General features: G+C 45.6%; 1 protein-coding gene across 3 annotated transcripts in view; it reads right to left on the bottom strand.

Annotated features, from left to right (window-relative positions):
• Positions 1-2,441: 2,441 nt before the first annotated feature.
• LOC119465210 (uncharacterized) overlaps positions 2,442-19,916 on the bottom strand; it is a 59,045-nt gene continuing 41,570 nt past the window's right edge. For all 3 annotated transcript variants that reach the window (XM_037726005.2, XM_049656675.1, XM_037726004.2), the window contains one exon: positions 2,442-3,889. In XM_037726005.2, the coding sequence (XP_037581933.1) occupies positions 2,869-3,816 (948 nt within the window). In that variant the 5' untranslated portion in view covers positions 3,817-3,889 and the 3' untranslated portion in view covers positions 2,442-2,868. The remainder of the gene's footprint in view (positions 3,890-19,916) is intronic.

Genomic DNA, 19,916 nt, shown 5'->3' with positions numbered 1-19,916 from the left:
ATTGGTCGCAGGGGACAAATTTTCCTACCACCTGCATTTCATTCGGGCCGCTGCTTGTTTCTTATTTCTTTGGTCGTAGCCATCGAGCACACCTTCCAATACAAGTATGAAAGCGCACGCACATCACAAAGATTGCACGAACAATAGAGTTTTAGATTAGGGGGACGCAAGCGTAGGGGGGCCCAACGCTTGCGTCCCCCTAATCTAAAACTCTCTATTATTCATGTAGACAAAACCAGCACACACACTGCATCAACAAAACCAATGCAACCCGCAACATTTCCACAATCAGTGTATATGAACCTGCCACTGTAGATGTGACCGATGTAGTTTCCAAAAATACGTACACCACTTACACACACTTTTATTAAACACACTCCTCTTCAAGAATATGCTACTTGCACAGCCATGTCTCATATTTTACACAACGGCGAATCCAAGCCGAATTTTCTACAACTTGGCAACTTCATGGGTTCACAGTGCACTTCAATAAACTTGCAGAGATTATGTACCAGATTTTCCTCGGGGTGTTGTATAAGAAATTGTACGGGACATTCGCATAGTCAGGGGTTTGCCATGGAGGTCATCCCCACTCTCATGCACAGAACATTGTGGCCCCACTCATGGAGCGCCTCGACCCAATTCCGGATTGTGTTAACCGTAACTGTTGAGAGGGGATAAGCGCTAAAAAATTCCACGCAGAGACAGATGGGACAAGATTGTGCATAAAACTTGGAGGCATTGCTGCTCTCCATGAGGCCTTCGTGTCGTTGAAGAGCTTCTCATTTCTGGTCCATGACCAAATGGTTGACCACGCTGGAAGAAAAGCACTCCAAAAATATTGAGACTTGCTCGTCTCGGAAATGTATAACAAGCACAACCCCTCACACACTTGCTTTTTCTTTCCCTTGCCCAACTTTCATTCTCTTAATAAACTTCAGAAAAGCTTGCTGTTGGGCTAGTTTGTACATGCTGGTAACAATGAAAACAAGCCAATAAATGGGACACGAAAGAAGAAAAGGCTTACAGAACACTGATTTGTGCACGGTAAAATATGTCAAGGATGGCGGTGCTGGGCCTGGGAAGCTAAGAAACCACCACAGCAAACAGGTGGAAGGGCAGGTAGGTGCATGGCCTCGAAGTCCATGCAGAAACAGAAATGACAGACAGTGACTAACAGACAAGAATTTTAAGATGGGAATGGGCCGATGGAGACGAGGCGGGTGGGCAAGGGAGGACGCGCATGGAAGGCATCAAGAACGAAGTTTGCTGATAATAATGGACATAGGGAGAGCATCTTGTCACTATCCAATCACTCAGCACCAGACAGCCGCGGCCAGCTGCCTAGACGAGGCTCACCTACCCCATTATAACACGTGCTATTTGCTGCGGAGAGCCAATCCTAACTAAACGTCTTGGCAATTATCAGAATAGACTGTGTCAGGAGATTCGACACTTTCAAATCTCTCTGAGGTACTGGCCCTTATTCCACTGCGAACTACAGGCCATAATTTTCACAAGGGCTTCTAAACAGGAAGCAACCCTGCTTCAGACTGTCTGCCTCAAATATACCCGAGTGCGATCAAATAATTGTGTTGCTCATCGTCTCAAATAATAATATTCGTCGCATGATGACTACAATACGATTGCAAGTTACTTCCAAACACCTCTTTAAACCATTCGAAAGCAGGTCACCGAAAGTGAGTGAAATTTGCATCATATGATACTATTGAACTTCTAGTGCAAAGCTTCGTTTCTGTATTTTTAATTATAGAATAATACAGCACGCCCACAACGGCAAAAGTGCTGTTCGCTTTTCCAAGTCATGTACCAACAAGGTCATCGATATGCATTATATAAATGCATCAATTCGTAAACAATTTTTTTCTTCAATATCATTGTTAAAAATAGCATAAGGATGATAGCATAATTTGATGCGATGTGGCTGCATGCCTTAGCAATAAAAAACGTTTGTCAGAAATTACACAAAGTGTTGTTTCGGCAACGTAAAAGCATGCATCCTCATTGTTAAAGCATTCTAGTCTGGGGAGCTCTAGGAGTTGGAGTTTGTGTGGTGTACAACCTCCATATACATATATATGAATGAGAAGGAAACCGATATATATGAGCGAGAAGAAAAGAAACCAAGGGGCCCAATGTTTATTAGTCATATCATACGAAGCTAACAGACACCAAGCACAGGATATATATATATGTCGGAAGTATTTATTCGGATCCGGTGTTTAATAAATTAAAATAAGTGCAGGCGCACGTAGAAAAGCAAGAACATTTATTTTCAACATTTCGGCTGCGATCCCGCCTTCATGATGCAGGCCAGACCCCGGCCGAAACGTCGAAATTAAATGTTTTTGCTTTTTTATGTGCACCTGTGCTTTTTAAATTATATATATCTATATATATATATATAAGAGAGAGAGAGGTGAAGGAGGAAGAGCAGTGGTAGTTGTCCGCATAGAACCTCCCCTCCCCCGAAATAAATTTCTGGCTATGCCACTGGTACAGGATGTATCACAAGAGCACACACATTAAGAATATGTTGAAAGCAGTGACGACTCGCACAAGTTGACAGAACGCTTTATTAAACAATGATGGGAGTGAAATTGAATGTGCCACTGCACACAGCAGTTACGTATAATGCAAACTAGTGCTAATAGTGCACTAAAATGACATAAAATGCAGGAATACTTTTCAACATAAATATAAACTCACCGAGTCACTCATGTAAGACACCGAGCTTGGCTGGCGCTCGTCTACGACACTGCCGTATGGGGGAAATTTTTAAAAATCTGATGCAGCTTAATTGTCCTGTAGAAACACTTTGGTCTGTTTAAGGTACACCTAAGGCAGCTAAGGGCTTAGCTTCTTGTATTTCTTGCGCAGCTGTACCAGTACGTTTCGCTGTTCCTTAAGCAACTGCTCCAAATCGTCTGTATCTGTAATGCTGGACACCTCTGCACTCTGCTGCAAAGTGTCCGACGCTCGGGGCTTCAGTTCAACCTTTGAGACCACCAGCTTGTCTGACGATAACCTCACCACCGGGCTGGATGCCAACAGAAAGAGATCCTCGTGCTTGACAGTGGTCAGGTTCACAAAGCCGTTCGCAAGCACTTGGTCATTCAGGTGATACATGCTCACAACACATGGTCTGTCAATGCAGGTTGACGACATCATGGCCACATTTACATTATCATTTTTGTTGCTTGCATTGCACTTGGCACTTGGGGATACCACACGGGGGTCTTGTTTTTTGCACTGCCTCTTTCGCCTGTGCGTTCTGTATTCCCATAATACAGTCAATTTTGGGGGGGGCGAACGCTTTGGCGCTGGCGGCTGCTCCTTTTTTTTATTTACAACTGGCAGAACATATTCACCACTAGCATCTGAGCTGCTCGTGCTGTCATCATTCCTGCCAGCAGTGGAGTGCATGCTACTTTCGCTATTCACAAGCAGTGTGGATGGCCTGCCTAAGTTTACCTCCAACTGACCCAGTGGGTGTTGCAATGTGCTAGGCTTATTCACACGAATCATTGGCGCTGGGTTACGCCACAGTTTTACAGGAACCACTGGCGGAAAGCTCTTTGATAATGCCTCGAGGACACTACCTCCACCGCTGTCTGGCGCAGCTGCAACAGGGGTCACAATCCTTCCTTTTGGAAAGTTTGAGTTCACTTTTGAGATTGGTGGAGCACTCCTTTCCCCGAGTTTTTCTGTGGGTGAAGGTCTGGGAATGATAGTCATCACTCTTGACACTCGTTGCGTTTTCTTCAGGTTAGATGTTTCTTCTGGCTTTTGCATTGTCAATTGAATTTCTTGAGTCAGTGGGCTGTCAGCAGGGCCATACGGTTCTGTTACAACGGTCAGCTCGTGCCTGTAAGACAAATTTGCATTTTTCAGTGTCAAAAGCAAAAAGATGCGAGCATTTATACTGAGCAGAATACAACATATAAAAGGTGAATAGCATGTACTATAAAAAAAGATCACCAACTTACTTTAGGTTAGACTGCAACATAACTTCCACAAAAAACATCTGTGAACCATTATTCTTGCCTGAATAAATGGCCCTGGTTATACCAAATTTTGTGGCTCTTGTAAGTCAGTGCATGCATAATATGGTTAAGCTTTTACACAGTGGAAATCATCACTAGCCATCTTCTGATCAATGTACTCATAAAATTTTATTCATGCAGACCTCACTTGTTTTGCACTATCCATTTTTCATCAGCTATGCACTAGTAGTCCTAGTTACTTTCTAATCATCTCCAAAATAGAGCAAGCCAATTCATCTCCAAAATAGAGTAAGCCAAACATATGAAAAAGAAATGCAAAATATAATTTAATTGAGCTTTTATTTACTAAGAACAACATATACAGAAATGTGTGCTAAAGCACTGAATCTTTATTGACCTACATGTAAGTGAGGTCGTGTTGGAATCCATGCAAAATAGAAACAGAAAAAATGAAAAATCGCGTGATCACACACAGACATGATTGAACAAACGCCGCAGAGAAAATGAAAACATAGAGCTTTTCAATAATGATAAACAGTGACTATATCCATATTCAAACTATATTTGAAGCATGCACAGTAGATTCGCATTGTACCAACTTAGCTTGATGCATTAGCTAATATTTTTTTGGCAATGACAAGAACCGACAAAAAATGACACGAATGGAATTCTATAAATCTATAGGTAGCTGTGCCACAGTTTATGCCAGTAGTAAAACACTCTTCTCATTTCATACACATTCCAGACTCTAGGAATGAGAAAATTTCCCTTTAGATCACTACATGTAACATTCCCTGAGTAAATAAAATTCAATATATCATACAGTACTCTTAATATTGGAATCAGTGGCGTAGCCAGAAATTTTGTTCGGGGGGGGGGGGGGGGGCAGGGGGGTCAGGTTGCAGCGCGGCCTCCTCCTTATAGAATTTGCCGAGGGATCAAATACATGAAAACAACTGCATTGCAATTGCCATTGTATATTAGATGCTGCAAACGAATTATTGAACGCTACGCACTGTCAAGTAAAATATGACTTTTTTTATAAAAGAATATATTTGTATGTCCTAAAAATTGTGGCAGAAATAACTGATATCAATGCTGCCGCGTTTTTTTTTTGTCTATTTAATGAGTAAAGAAAATATCACACGAACTTTAGAACTATATCAATTCGAAACCAGCAAAGCAGTGCATGCAGCTGATATGAAAAACGTAAAGGCCATGAAATGAATAAGTTGAGGGAAAATATTTTGATGAATCTTTGTCATTCAAGAACCTTGTTTACATTTTTGCACATATGCAACGGCCAGGAAAAAACCTCAATGACGCTGTCCCTTGTTGCAATAGATTGCGCAGGAGCAGCTGTTACCGGTCGTATATTGTAATTACACCGAGATTATACTCGCAACAGTGAGTACAAATAAAAAGTTGGAGTTCTGCAAAATATACATTAGAAATGCGAAGATAGAATGAAATATACAAATGTGAAGATACAACTCGCTAAAGGGCAAAAAAGAGTCACTGGAAACGAAAATCACTGCTTGTATACACAAAACCTCGCAACAAGATATTTAAATATACGTCTAAGTCTCCAATAAATCTACGTAAACGTCACTGTATATAATGCGTCAAACAAGACAAATAAACATGTTGCGCAGTCACAAATAGTAAACTTTGCGCACAGAAAGACAGATGATCTAAGCTAGAACAAAACTATGATCGCAGAAATCGTGATATGTACTCGGGCCATGCGACGGTCGCGACAGCACCATATGGGTAGAATAATACAGGAATGCAGAAATCAGTACAAAAATGTGTAATTTAACTGCCTGCAGAGCGGCAACAAATATTCTGCACCCAAAAAAGGAAGGGTATTGCTTCGTTTCAAAAAAGAAATAAAATCAGGTAGCTAAAAAGGAAAGAAAAGGACAAACAAAAGCCACAGCTGATGAGGCAAGTTGAACTACTCAATATCCGAGTGTGTTTTTGGCAAACGCCACGTGGGCCGGGCTTTCAATGAACAAGGTCAGTCAAAATTGGTTATGGATGTGCTCGTAATTTTTGTATTTGCATGGTAATTTTTATCATGATGCCAACTGCTAGAATAAACGGCTAAAATGTCTGCGGTTTTAAAAGCTAACGAACAGTCATACTTTTTCATAATTACGGGCTTATGGACCTGAAGAAACAGAGCTTTTTACTTGCATTGATTTTTGCTACTTCGCTATCTAAAGGACAAACTTCTCTTGGGGGGAAGTTGAGCGAAGCGGTCAATGACTTCGGACACGTTGATCCCGACGTCTCTGTAGGTGTATAGAAGCACCAGCCTAACCATGCGTTCCACAGATATTGTAGATCGAGCGCAAGTAGTTTTTAGATGCGAAGCAGCTTATGGCAGGGGCTTTGTCCGTCCCTTCCGTCCCGCGGCGTCCCACACCCCCACAGCGCATGCGCGTCCCCTCCCCCTCTTTCTCCTCTCCTAAGCTTCCCCCCTTTCTCTCCTCTAGAAATCCTCTACGAAGCGGCGCCCGCGTCCCACACCTCCACAGCGCATGCGCGTCCCCTCCCCCTTTCTCATCTAGGAATCCAGAGCGGTGCGCACGACAGGTGGTGCGACAGCTGCATACTCCGCTGGGGCGCCACGGTAGTTCCGCGATATGAAAATGACGGAGCGCGCGCACCTCATTCTCTCTCCAGTGCAGCGCCGCGATGAGCGCTCGGGCCGCTGCCACAAAACCATCTCCCGCTCAAGCTAACCATCTTCCCGCTTCTTCGCATCCACACATGGTGCCCTTTAGCGGGAGATGGAGTAAGTTTTTTTTAGTAAACTCCTGTTACAAAATATTCTCTCTGCACTAGCAGTGGTCACTGGAAGGGTGACTAGAATCTGGAGCAGTTGGTACACATTTACATAGAACCTGCAGTCGCAATGAGAGAGGGCATCTATTCCCGTGCTAAAACCTAAAACACTCCCTCGATGTCGTTGGCATCCTTGTTTAGGTACCTTGAACAAACAGTAGGCTGTTCGATTCCAGCGATGTCCGTCGTTTCGTCAGGAAGTATGGAGAAGCAGCCTGCTTTTGCAACTAGGCTTTATTTGATAATTTCACCACACATTTCTATAATTTGGTTTTGTGCATCTGGGCTTAAATACGAGGCATTACTGGGGCAAGTTTCCAAATGGTTCCTCAGATATGTATCTCCACAATCAGCTCGCAGGCGAAGAAGCGCTCTGAAAATACCTGTATTTTCATCGGAGGCTTTGCTTGAATCCATAGGGCAACTGTCCCTGTGGCCATAGAGTCCCAGACCTTGTCGCCCGCAAAAAGAATTTCCTCAATAATAGGCTATTTACTTTCTTCTGTTGTCTCATATTTTACTTTGCCTGCCCTGGTCCAGCTGATTGATCACATTGGGCATGCTTCCTGAAAATTTTTGGAGAAAACTATCAGCTGCTAGCTCACAGTCACGGTGATATTTAGTACTTTCATGTGTGTGGAAGATTGCCAGTGCGTGCTTTCATTTCTGGAACGGCTTGGACACGAGTGCTCCAGTGCACGCATGTTGCCCCAAGTTTATAAGAGCATTAACCCCATAAAGTTCCAGAATTGAAAATCTTTTAAAGCACGCCTTTGGAAATGTCAGTGCACTTTCGCGTGAAAAGTTTATGAGAACTTCATGCCCATAAAGTTTCGTAATTTAAATCCATGCGCTCCATAGATTCCGCGGCCACTGCGAGATGCTGCAACGAGCCCGCTCGCTATCCCAAATCCCTTGAAACGTAGTGCTCGGATGGTGCTCCTTGCATTATATGACCTCAGGTGCAAGGGCGTTGCCTTGCAATCCACCCTGAGTTCACAATTTGCGTGCCGAAATGTCTTTTCGAGCATGAAAAAGACACTATACACAGAATCCAGAATGATTCCCGCCGTCGGTGGTAGTTTTGGTCGGCGGTGCATGCCGGCACGAAAAAATTTCGGGGGGGGGGGGGGGGGGGGGGGCTACGCCCCTGATTGGAATCGGCTAGCGCAAGACAGGGCTAATTGGAGATCACAGGGAAAGGCGTTCGTCCTGCAGTGGACATAAATATAGGCTGATGATGATGATGACTAATTATGAAGTAATAAATTAGGAGGCGACACATTTAAGTTTCGAAACAGCTGTTCCAGTGTTTTAGCTGCCTGGGTCATTGTCCAACCTGCATTCTCCAAACCTTTACCAAAGTGAAAAATGGGTGGGCGATGCCTTGGTGTCAGAAGTAAAAATAGCAGATCCATGGCTTGATGTTTTGTCAAAAGTAAGAATAACAGAGAATCAGCTTCTTTGTGAGAGTGCCACTACGGCCGATTATCACAAGTAATGTTGCTAGGACCAATGTTTCAACAAGTGGACTTGTCATGACGAAGTCCCCTTGTCGAAACGGGCTCCAGTGACATCCCTTGTTTGACCATTCTAGAGAGCGTAGTGACACACAGCCAACAGTGCATCTGCAAAGCAAAATGACAAATCTCTTGCCACCCGATGCGAAATGCATCCTTCTGTGGCTTTCACGTTGCGAAACGTGACAATTGGACAGTTGCGACAATCAGGTCTGTGGTAAACCACAGACCTGCCTGCCAGCAATCAAAACAGTTCTCCTGCTCAAGAAATGCTATCACCCTTGCAATATACCCCAATGCAATACATTGCCATCATGGCTGTCCGAGGGCAGCGGTGCATGTATCAGCGACCACACAATCCACCTGTTGTGTTCATTCATTCATTTACCCTCAAAGGACCCAGTGGGGCATTACATAACGAGGGAGAAAATAAATATTTTTTGGCAAAATTAGAAGCGCAAGAAAATGTAGGCAGAAAGTTAGACCTAAGACAATGAAGACACAGAGCAAGAAATAATAATAATAATGAACAACATAATAGGTAAATGCATTATTATAGCATCGTAACACGCAGAACAAGTCGTAACTCCAGAACTATTATTCACAATTTCAACTAAAGATTGAACTACATTAACAGCAAAAAAAAATTATTGCACATTAACGCAGGTTTCCTCCCTCATACATTGTTTTCTGGGAGTTTATTTCATTCGTCAATGGCAGTCGGTCATCATCATCAGCCTGTATTCATGTCCACTGTGGCACGAAGGCCTCTCACTGCGATCTCCAATTACCCCTGTCTTGCACTAGCTGATTTCTACTTCCGCCTACGAATTTCCTAACTTGATCACTCCACCTAGTTTTCTGCCATTCTCGACTGCGCTTCCCTTCTCTTGGTATCCATTCTGTAACTCTAATGACCCACCAGTTATCCATCCTACGCATTACATGGCCTGCCCAGCTCCATTTTTTCCACTTAATGTCAACTAGAATATCGGCTATCCTGTTTGTTCTCTGACCCACACCGCTCTCTTCCTGTCTCTCAACGTTAGGCCTAACATTTTTCGTTCCATCGCTCTTTCTGTGGTCCTTAACTCGTGCTCGAGCTTCTTTGTTAACCTCCAAGTTTCTGTCCCATATGTTAGCACCGGTAGAATGCAATGATTGTACACTTTTGTCCCGGTCTCGCGACAGTAAGAGACAAGCACAAGGGACGCGCATTACCTCACTGGAGGCATGGACCGCGCTGCCCCCTCAGGCTGATGCCCGACGAATTATCAACTCCAACTCCTTACGGGAGTTTTTGCGCGATGCCGGCTTGACCGGCAGGTTATGAAAGTGTAGCTAATTTTTTTTCTCTTGTGAACCCCGCCATTGACCCTTACCCCTGCTTAAGCCATTGAGCCATCCTTTTCATTAAAGTTCATTCACTCTCTTTTCAATGACAGTGGTAATCTCCCAGTCAGGATTTGGTAATGCCTGCCGAATGCACTCCGGCCCAATTTTATTCTATAAATTTCTTTCTCATGATCAGGGTCCCCTGTGAGTAATTGACGTAGATAAACGTACTCCTTTAGACTCTAGAAGCTTACTGGCGATCTTGAATTCTTGTTCCCTTGCCAGGCTATTGAACATTATCTTTGTCTTCTGAATTAGACCCCACTCTTACAGTTTCTCCATTAAATTCCTCAATCATTTGCTGCAATTTGTCCCCAATGTTGCCGAATAAGACAATGTCATCTGCAAACCGAAGGTTTCCGAGATATTCGCCATTGATTCTCACACCTAAGCCTTTCCAGTCCATGAGCTTGAATACTTCTAAGCATGCAGTGAATAGCATTGGATAGATTGTGTCTCCTTGCCTGACCCTTTTCTAGGTAGGTAACTTTCCACTTTTCTTGGGGAGAACCAACGTTGCTGTGCAATCCTTGTAGATATTTGCCAATATATTCACGTATGCATCCTGTACTCCTTGGTTGCGTAATGCCTCTATGACTGCTGGTATCTCTACTGAATCAAATGCTTTTTCATAATCTATGGAAGCCACATAGAGAGATTGATTGTACTCCCCACACTTCTCTATTACTTGGTCGTTGTCATAGATATGATTCATCGTCGAATATCCCTTCCTGAAGCCAGCCTGTTCTCTTGGTTGGCTGAAGTCAAGTGTTGCCCTGATTAGATCTATTTGAAATTACCTTGGTGAATATCTTATACAATACTGAGATAATTCTTCAATTATATAACGTCTACCTTCTTATTAATGAGTATAATGTTGGCGTTCTTCCACTTTCTGGTACACTTGAAGTCGTGAGGCATTGCGCATAAAGGGCCGCAAGCTTCTGGAGTATAATATCTCCTCCATCCTTGATTAAATCGACTGTTATTCCATCTTCTCCAGCAGCTTTTCCCCTGGTCATGTGTTTCAAGGCCCTTCTAACTTCATCGCTAGTTACAGAAGGGGCCTCTGTATCCTGTTCATCACTACTTTGAATGAAAGTAGCTTCACTGCACTGGGAACTGTACAGGTCAGTATAGACTTCTTCCGCTGCTATTACTATGTCATCGAAATTGCTGATATTACCCTGCTTATCTTTCAGTGCATACATTTTGCCTTGTCCTATGCCTAGTTTTCTTCTCACTGATTTCATGCCGTGTCAATATTTTACTCCTTCCTCAATCTTTTCCACGTTATAATTTCGGATATCCCTTACTTTCTTCGTGATCAGTTTTGACAGTCCAGCGAATCCTAACTGACCTCTTGAGTTTGACACTTTCATGTTTTGCCGTTTCTTTATTAGGTCCTTTGTTCCTTGGGAAAGCTTACCTACTGCTTGCCTTGGTGCCTTACCTACCACTTCAATTGCTGCTTCTGAGATCAACCTAGTTGCGGTTTTATTCATTACCTCTTGTTGTCTTTATCTTCCTGTTCTAAAGCTGCATATTCGTTTGCAAGCAGCAGCCTGAATTGGTCTGCTTTTACCCTTAGTGCATTTAGGTTGGCCTGTTTCTTCTTGAGTAATTTTATTCTTTCTCTCTTCAAATTGAAAGAAATCCTAGACCTCACTAGCCTATGGTCACTGCACTTTACCCTACCTAGCACTTCTACCTCCTGTACTATGGTGGGATCGGCAGAGAGTATAAAATCTATTTCATTCCTTGTTTCTCCATTAGGGCTTTTCAGGTCCACTACCTGTTGCTGCGCTTCCTGAAGAAGGTATTCATTATTCGAAGCCTATTCCTTTCCGAATAGGCTGATGATGAAGATGATTCCATCCACCGATTTCACCAACATCTCTCCTCTAGTGTTCCTGGTATCGATGCCGTGGTTGCCAATTGCTCTCTCACCAGCCTGCTTTTTCCCCACCTTTACATTGATGTTGCCCATGACTACAGTATAGTGAGTTTGCACCTTTCTAATTGCCAATTCAACGTCTTCATAAAACTGTTCGATTTCTTCATCATTGTGACTAGAGGTTGGGGTGTAGGCTTGTACTACCTTGATTCTATACCTCCTATTCAGCTTGAGTACGACGACTGCTACCCTTTTCTGTTTTGTAACAATTTTTTTTGTAGCAAAGCTGTTTTGCAGCAATGCAGGAGCAGCCACATTAGCATATTGTAGCAGTCCTGTAGCACAAGATCAGTTGGAGCGGGAGAAAAGCAAGTGCATGACATTTGGTGCAGCTTATTACTACACAATTGTTAAGTACTTCTTTAGAGCAAATGGACACAAGCAAGACAGACTGATGCAGCCATTTAGCTCGCATGCCCTGAGCAGAAAACGTTGCAAACATACTTTCTTTGCCTATGTAAATGGCACTTTAGACTACGGAGAAGAGTTTCATGCAATCAGACATAATACAAAAGCGACTAGAAATGCAGAAAAACAATTTTTTGCAACAACAATGCCTAGCCGCGGGCCCGAGGTGTCGACGCTCGATGTGCTAGGTGCGCAGTCCGAAGTGCCGATGCTCGAAATGCCTAACCGCGAGCTCAAGGCATCGCTGCTCGATGTGTTTAGTGACGCAGTCCCAAGTGCCGATGGGCGAAATGCTTAGCCGCGGGCTCGAGGAGTCGACGCTCGATGTGCTTAGTCACACAGTTCCAAGTGCCGATGCACGAAATGCCTAACCGCGGTTCGAGGAGTCAACACTCCGATGCGCTTACTCGCGAATTCAGAAACATAGAGTGCTGAAAGGTTTAACTGCGTGTCCGAACGAGGATTCGGTGTGTGAAGCTTGGTCGCGAAGTCCACGTTGCCTATGCTCAGAATGCTTAGCTGCGGGTCTGTCCACAAACGGAGGGATCGGCCACGCTACTGCAATGTCCACGTAGTGCCCAAGGCAAAGGTGGCGCTTTGATGCACTTGGCACAAGTTGCACTTCGGTGGGCGCATCAAAGCGCAGACAAGTAGAATTGTAGAAAAATGGCACAAATGACGCAGTTAGACCACCACTGTTTTCTGTGCACCTAAGTTGTTTCTAGGCATTACACAAATGCGATGATGTTTCTACACTCCATTTTACCAACTTTGTGCACTGCAGCAAAGGCAAATTTAGCCAATCAGCAACAAGAGCCAGCTGTGTGTTCTGAGAAGGGCTTCACTGACCCTTCTGTGAAGCTTTCGTTCAATTGGATTCAGGCCCATGTCAGTCAATCAGTAACAAGGGTTGTAGATGCTGCCAGCTAGTGAAAGCGGGGCGAGATAGAGTTCCCCGTAACGGCGCATGGGAGGTGAACTAGCAGTGCGTGACTTCCTTCTTGTTCAGATTGAACACATCTGAAAGACTATTAAATGTGCGGTTATGTAACTCTTCATCTGGCCCAGTGCTCCCAGTAGACATCGGCTCCTAGTCATCCTATGTGCTAAGGACAACGCCAGCAAGCAAACGCCGGTGGCTGCTCTCTATACGCACATCTCGTAATTCAAGCAGCACGACCCCTAACATTTGAGGCCATGGCATCGTTCGTAATTCAACCGCCAGACGCCTTCAACTTTTCGTCGCCGAACGACTAGCCGAAGTGGAAACAAAGATTTGAACATTTCCGAACTTCTTCAGGGTTGTGCATGAAGCCCGAGAAACATCAAGTAGACGAGCTATTCTACATCATGGGCGAGCAAGCCAACGAAATCTACGCCAGCATTGCTCTCGCTGAAGAAAACGCCAAGAAATTCGACGCAGTCGTGGAGCAGCTCGATAAACGCTTTATACCGCGATGCAACGTAATCTTTGAATGAGCCAGATTCAATACCAGAGCGCACCAAGACAGTGAGCCGGTGAAAGGCTTCAATGCTGTGCCTTCACTAACTTTCGAGTTCACAAGATTTCGAGTTTGTGCGCAACCATCTGGTAGTTGGGATGATAAGCAGCTATCTGCCAGGCTACAAATGGATGCAGACCTCACTCTTCAAAAGGTTCTTGAGTCCGTCCGCCAGATCGAGCGCATCCGTCAGCAACAAGCAAGGCTCCACAAGGAAGTACCATCTGTGGACTAAGTTGTGTCCGGTCACCAAACCAGTTGGAATACTTCGAAACAGACAAAAACGGCAGATATTCCTGTGTGCAAACAAGACATCTTCATTCTCTGGTAAAAACAGTGTACAGAACCTATGCCATTGGTGCAGTCAAGTGCATCATCCTCGCACTCTGCTAACACACTCGGATGTCTGCAGCAATTGCCAGAAAAAGGGTCACTATGCCTCCGTATGCATGTTGTGGCACCTTGATTATGTTGAAACCCAACAAGTCACTCTAGAAACAGGATTCCTTGGAGCAACCAAGACGTTGGATGCTAGAACGTGGAAGGCAACAGTCTTGGTTTAAGGCCAGGCAGTAGTTTTCAAAGTGACACTGGTGCAGACGAAACCATCCTCTTAAAGAAAATATTCCAGACGCTCAAGGAATGACCATTTCTCTCAGCTCCTCCTCGCCAGCAACATGGTTCAGATGGAAAGCTTCTTCCTACCACACGAGTGGTCCAACTCGAGTTCATCTACCGCGACCGTACGACTAGTCAGGCTGTCTTCGTCTTAGATGAGGTCCGCACTGCACTGCTAGGCAAGCCAGTGCTCAAAGAACTCCGGATGTTGTCATTTGCAAACACCATTTCTCAGAAAGTGAACCCGAAAGAACTTTCAGCGTTGTTCCAGAGGCTAAGCAAGCTGCACAAGGAAAACTGGATTAAGTTGCAAGCAGGAGCGAAACCTTTTGTGCCCAGCTGTGCGAGGCGCATCTCTATTTCTTTATATGAAAAGACAAAGTTCGAACTACAAAGAATACGGAAAATTGGCAGCTTATCACCTGTTGATGAGCCAAATGAGTGGTGTGCACAAATGGTAGTCGTCTCGTCCCAACACCCTCCAGAGATGTGAGAATCTGCGTGGACTTCACAGAACTGAACCACCATGCTCTGAGAGAATGGCATCCTATCTCTTCCGTGGAGAACATTCTCGGACTTCTTCAAAGGGCTAAAGTGTTCTCCAAACTGGACGCTAACTCTGGATTTTGGCAAATCCCGCTTCCTGAAGATTGTAAGAAGCTCACCAATTCATCTCACCTTTTGCGCGCTTCTACTTCAACCGGTTAACGTTTGGAATTGTGTCTGCTCCTGAACACTTCCAGAAACAGATGTCATGCATTTTACAAAGCATCAACAGGATTGTCTGTCACATGGACAACATCCTTATCTGGGGTTCGAACGAGCATGAGCACGATGAGACACTCAAAAATGTGCTTCAGCTAGTAGTCAAGGCTGGAGTGACATTGAATGAAAGCAAATGCTTGTTTAAAGGGACACTAAAGAGAAACCGGAAGTTCAGCTTTAACGGTAGATTATCCTATCACGATCACAGACATACCATTCTTACTGTAAACAGAGGTTTAATAAGCAAGGAAATAGCAAAAAACTGAAGAATAGGTGCTGACACTCTCACATGTAAGAAGCCGCCTGCGGCGAGAAAAGAAGACAAAGAAGTTCGTGGAGCGTTCCAAACCGCGTGAGCGCTCGAGCAATGCGATCCGAGGTGTGGTTGAGGCAGAAGCGAGACGAAGCAGCATTATCGACGTGGCTCTTGGACTGGAAGGTCGCTTCGTCAGCTATGCTCTGACGACGGGAGAGCGGAGAGCCCGGCCACTAAGTTCGTGACGCTGCCAAGGCCCAGGCGTGGCTGTAGACCTCGGAGACGTCAGGGCGAAGCTCCTGGGACCGGCTGCTGCTGCTCACAGTGGTCCCGGTCCTCTTCGCAAAAATCCCTCTTCCTCGGCCGAGCCCGATCAACCGATAATCACCAGTACACCAGGCCGCCATGCAGATCGACGAAGGACAAAGAACGCTTCGTGAAGCCTAACCAGGCAATTGACACGTCCGCAGAGGATACTGGGGCACCAGCCACGTATTCGGTCAGGTCGACGGAACCACGAATCGTCAGGATTTACGGCATCAGCAACACGCCGGACAAACACAACGTGGTCTCAACTGAGAACTTCAAACCGACGGTCCGTAAGAGCCCACATTTCTGCTTTGCGACGCAGTTAGGCCGAATTTAGGGCGGCCAGACTTTGATGAGTCAGGGCTAGGACTGAATTAGAGACATTAAGACGGAGTTAGGCTCCTAGACCGAGATAGTGCTTTTGGGTACTTTAGTATTTAGTCGAAGTTTTGTATTTACTATTGAGACATCATTTTGGTTTAGTTATGGTTTTAGTATTGTGTGTTTTATGCTTTTCCTGATCCTGTGCATATTAAATCCTTGTTTGCTGTGTTGCCAGTCGTGTCTTTCCTCCATCGAGCGTAACGCCTGTGTGCAACCCTCCTGCTCCCAAGTAGAAGGTGACAGATGCCCCTTCGAACTTCCCGCACTACATGTTGGTGATGTCGGAGATCACAAACGCTACCCGGCCGCGATTGGTCAAGAGCGATATATCGCTGTTGAAGGGTCCCTGAAACGGTTCGGACAAATTTTGTAGACGTGTAGGATATAGCTACAGTAAAACATTCGCATCACAATTTAAGAGAAGCGTCTCATATTAAGAGAGCAATGGATGATTACAAGTTGCCCTCCTCCCTAGCCATGCATTTCCTCCTCAACTCGTTCGCCGAGTAATCGGGGCTAAGCTCCGCCTTCGCTGACCCTACATCATGTTGTGACGTACGTTGTCTTCTACTTCCGGTTCTCTTGGAGCCAGCGCGCGAAGGCTCTCCAACCTCTCCGCTAGCCGCCCAGCCATCTATCCCCCTGCGAGAGCAATCAAGCAACGTGCGTTGCGAGTGTTCTGTCGCAGTGCTGAGCATGTTCGGTATTCCGGTAACCACAGGCAGGCTGGGTGTTTTGACGGATAGCTAGAGGTGTAAACTAAAGCCCCTCCATACCGCTGTGATGAATGAGCTTCGTAGACGTACGTGAGCGGCCTGATCGGCATGCACGGTCCAGCCATCTGGTGGTGCAGAGCTTAACCAGCCAAATACAGATCTAATATTCCTGTAACCAAGTGTAAAACATTTGAAACATACAAAAGACAACGTGTTCAAGATTACGCTCCTGCCAAAATTTTGAGCCAGCAGTAAAGTAGAAAAAACTTGGTTACTGCTAAATTTGCTCTGTGTTTGGTTGAGCTTTCTGCCGCCAGGTGGCTGAACCGTGCAAGCAGTTCACGTTTGTCCCCTCCGTTCATCACGTAAAACGGCCAGTACACTTATGCTTGCATTCACCTGAATACCGGACAAGCTAAATTCTATTGTGGCAATCCTTCGAAGTGAAGTGACGCCCGCAAATGCGTAGATGCTGGCGCCGTTTTGGATACCGTCAGTCCGATGTGCTGCGGCCACTCCGCTCGTCTGGTGGCTTGCAGCGGGGCACGATGTCGCAGCTTGACATGTCGCCGATCGCTACGTTTGCAGCCCACAACGCAAGGGCGAACCATGGTGCTTGCGAAAAGAAAGACCAAGACCAACACTAACTGCGCAGCTCTCGTCAACACGGAGCACGTTGTAACACAAGCAGACGACACTTGCTGTGGGCCGGAAGTGCTTGCTGTCTAGTGATACATGTCCTTGTGCATTCTCTTTCTGTTACTTTCTTTTATTGCGATAGCAATTATATGGACACTCAAAAGCAGGTTGCTGCCGTCGGCGTCGCCGTGAGGTTCCGTATGACGTCATTTGGAGATGAAATCGTCGCCGCGCGCCGAACGCTGTATGTGCGAGTGAAAGGGCGCGAGGGGCGCGTCTTTCACGGAGAGTGAACGCAAGGCGGAGAACTAACGCGCGTTCTGCGCCGTGCTCGCTTAAGGGCTGCAGAAGTAGGCGTCTCTTTTCTCCTTTACAATCACCATATAGGATAGAGCAAACGCGCCTCCTTCCGACGCGCGAGAGGCCGTCGGGGAGGGGGGGGGGGGAGGGAAGGGAGGCGACGTTTAGCTGCGGCACCAAGTGCCTATTTATATCAGAGGCTCCGGCAACAGTCACCAACGCCTGCACGCATTTTGAGCGAACGCGGGCAAAACGCCGATGGCGTCGACAACAGTTCTGCGTGTTGCCGATGCTGCTGCATGTCCAAGTTTATACAGCTGATAAAGCTTATATCATTACTCCGTATAGCTCTCTACAAGTTTGCTATCGCAATTGATGCTTCGCCTTTCAGGTGAAACTGCGACAACTTTTTATAGAAACAAATTAACTAACGTCTAAACTATTACGAACAACATTTGTTCACCACAATGTTGGAAAAATGATTGATGACGCGCCCTGCGCAGCCAATCGGATAGCTGGACCAGTGATGTATTCTGGGCAAATCGCGTCATCTGGGCACAAAACTCAGCCACATGGCGTGCTGCAATCGGTAGCGATGTACATTTTCGAAACCTTATAATAAATTACACACTTTACATGGAGCGCTTAGATGCATAAATTGATGATCAGAAGGACCTACTCTAACGACTCAGTACGTTTGTACAAAATCGTCAAAATAGTTTCAGGGTCCCTTTAATAAAATGCAAAATGAAATACACCTTAAACATGCATAAACAGCATTGGCCAACTTTTTAAGCCATTTAAAGCGAGGACGTACAAGTTTAGCGCAAAATTAAATAAGTAATAAGAAAAAATGGCGTGGCGCTACATGCAGTCATGATAGTTTCGTAGTTTAGTTTTTGCTCCATATCATCGCACACGCCTGTTCCGCTCTACAGTGTTGCAGTGTTTGGTTGCGTGTTGCGTGGCTTGAAAAACATTGACTTCGTGAGAAACAGCCAGAAAATGCCTCGTGTGTGTAGTGTTGAGGGCTGTATAAACGGCGCAAGGTGCTTGCTCAGGGGGTAGCGGCAGTGTTGACCAGACTGTGTCCTTTCATGTGGTGCTGCGCGATGAGCCTCGGCGTTTGCAATGGCTCAGTGCTCTGCCGATGATAAAATGGCAAGAGCCAGAGAAACCGATGGTGTGCTCCCTGCATTTCTCGCCTTCAGATTATGTATATAATCCTGCCCTCGGAAAGTATCTTGGCGTGCCCCAGAGGCCAGTCCTTTCTCGAGCAGCTGTGCCATCAGTGCTGCCTTCATCAAATCCCCCACTGATGCCCCTACAGCAGCAAACTGGCGGCTCGGTGAGTGCTGAATGTCATTAAAAAAAGACACGAAAAGCCATACCGAGTGCACACGCAACTTTCTACGCTTGCTCTGTCGGGAACATCGTCGATTGGCAGACCGGCCGCCTTGCTTTCCGTCGGCGCGGCCGGCTGCTAACCGCCATCGTACGTGGAAACACCTACCGCACGAGCACGGAGGGTTATTTCGTGCTCCGTTTCATTGAAGTCGCTCAAATATAGCGCCGCTTCCCTAGCAAGCTTTTCGTTGCTAGGTTCAGCATCAGCAATGGTATCCATCGCGGCCACAGAACACCTAAGCAAAAGTCGAGCGAACGCAAAAGCAGCAGACATGCAGCCTATGATGCAGCCAGCGCCTCGGCCGTTTACGCAAGCGGTGACGTATCATGGCGCCCTCCGATTCGCTGAGAGCAATGAAATCCGTGACGACACTGCTTCAGCGCCGAATCTGGGGTGAGAGAAATTGAGAAAGAGATATTTGGTCTTTGCTTACAAATTTCTCCGCTAATGACTCATATTTTTGCCCCCAACAAAAACTGCATGCATTCCTGAAGGTCCCTGTTTTATTCCAGCTGAACTTCCTGTTTCTCTTTAGTGTCCCTTTAATAGTCCAACACCTCACATTCATTGGACAATGGCTAGACCAAGACGGAATATGACCCAACGAAAGGAAGGTTGAAACCATTTTGAAAGTGGACAGCCCAAGAAACAGAACCGAGCTGCAGAGGCAACATACCTAGCCGTATTTGTTCCAAATCTCTCTGAAGTCCTGTAGCCAATACTCTTTTGTTGTTGAAGAAGCAAGAATTTGCTTGGGATGCTCCACAACAGCAGGCACTCAACAGATGGAAGTCTGTGCTCTCGTCTCACCCTGTCCTCGGAGTTAACGATCCACCAAGAGAAACAATCATCACT

This window comes from Dermacentor silvarum, chromosome 9, assembly GCF_013339745.2.
Source record: "Dermacentor silvarum isolate Dsil-2018 chromosome 9, BIME_Dsil_1.4, whole genome shotgun sequence".
Taxonomy (NCBI): Eukaryota; Metazoa; Arthropoda; class Arachnida; order Ixodida; family Ixodidae; genus Dermacentor; species Dermacentor silvarum.
This window is presented reverse-complemented; position numbering and strand designations above follow the sequence as displayed.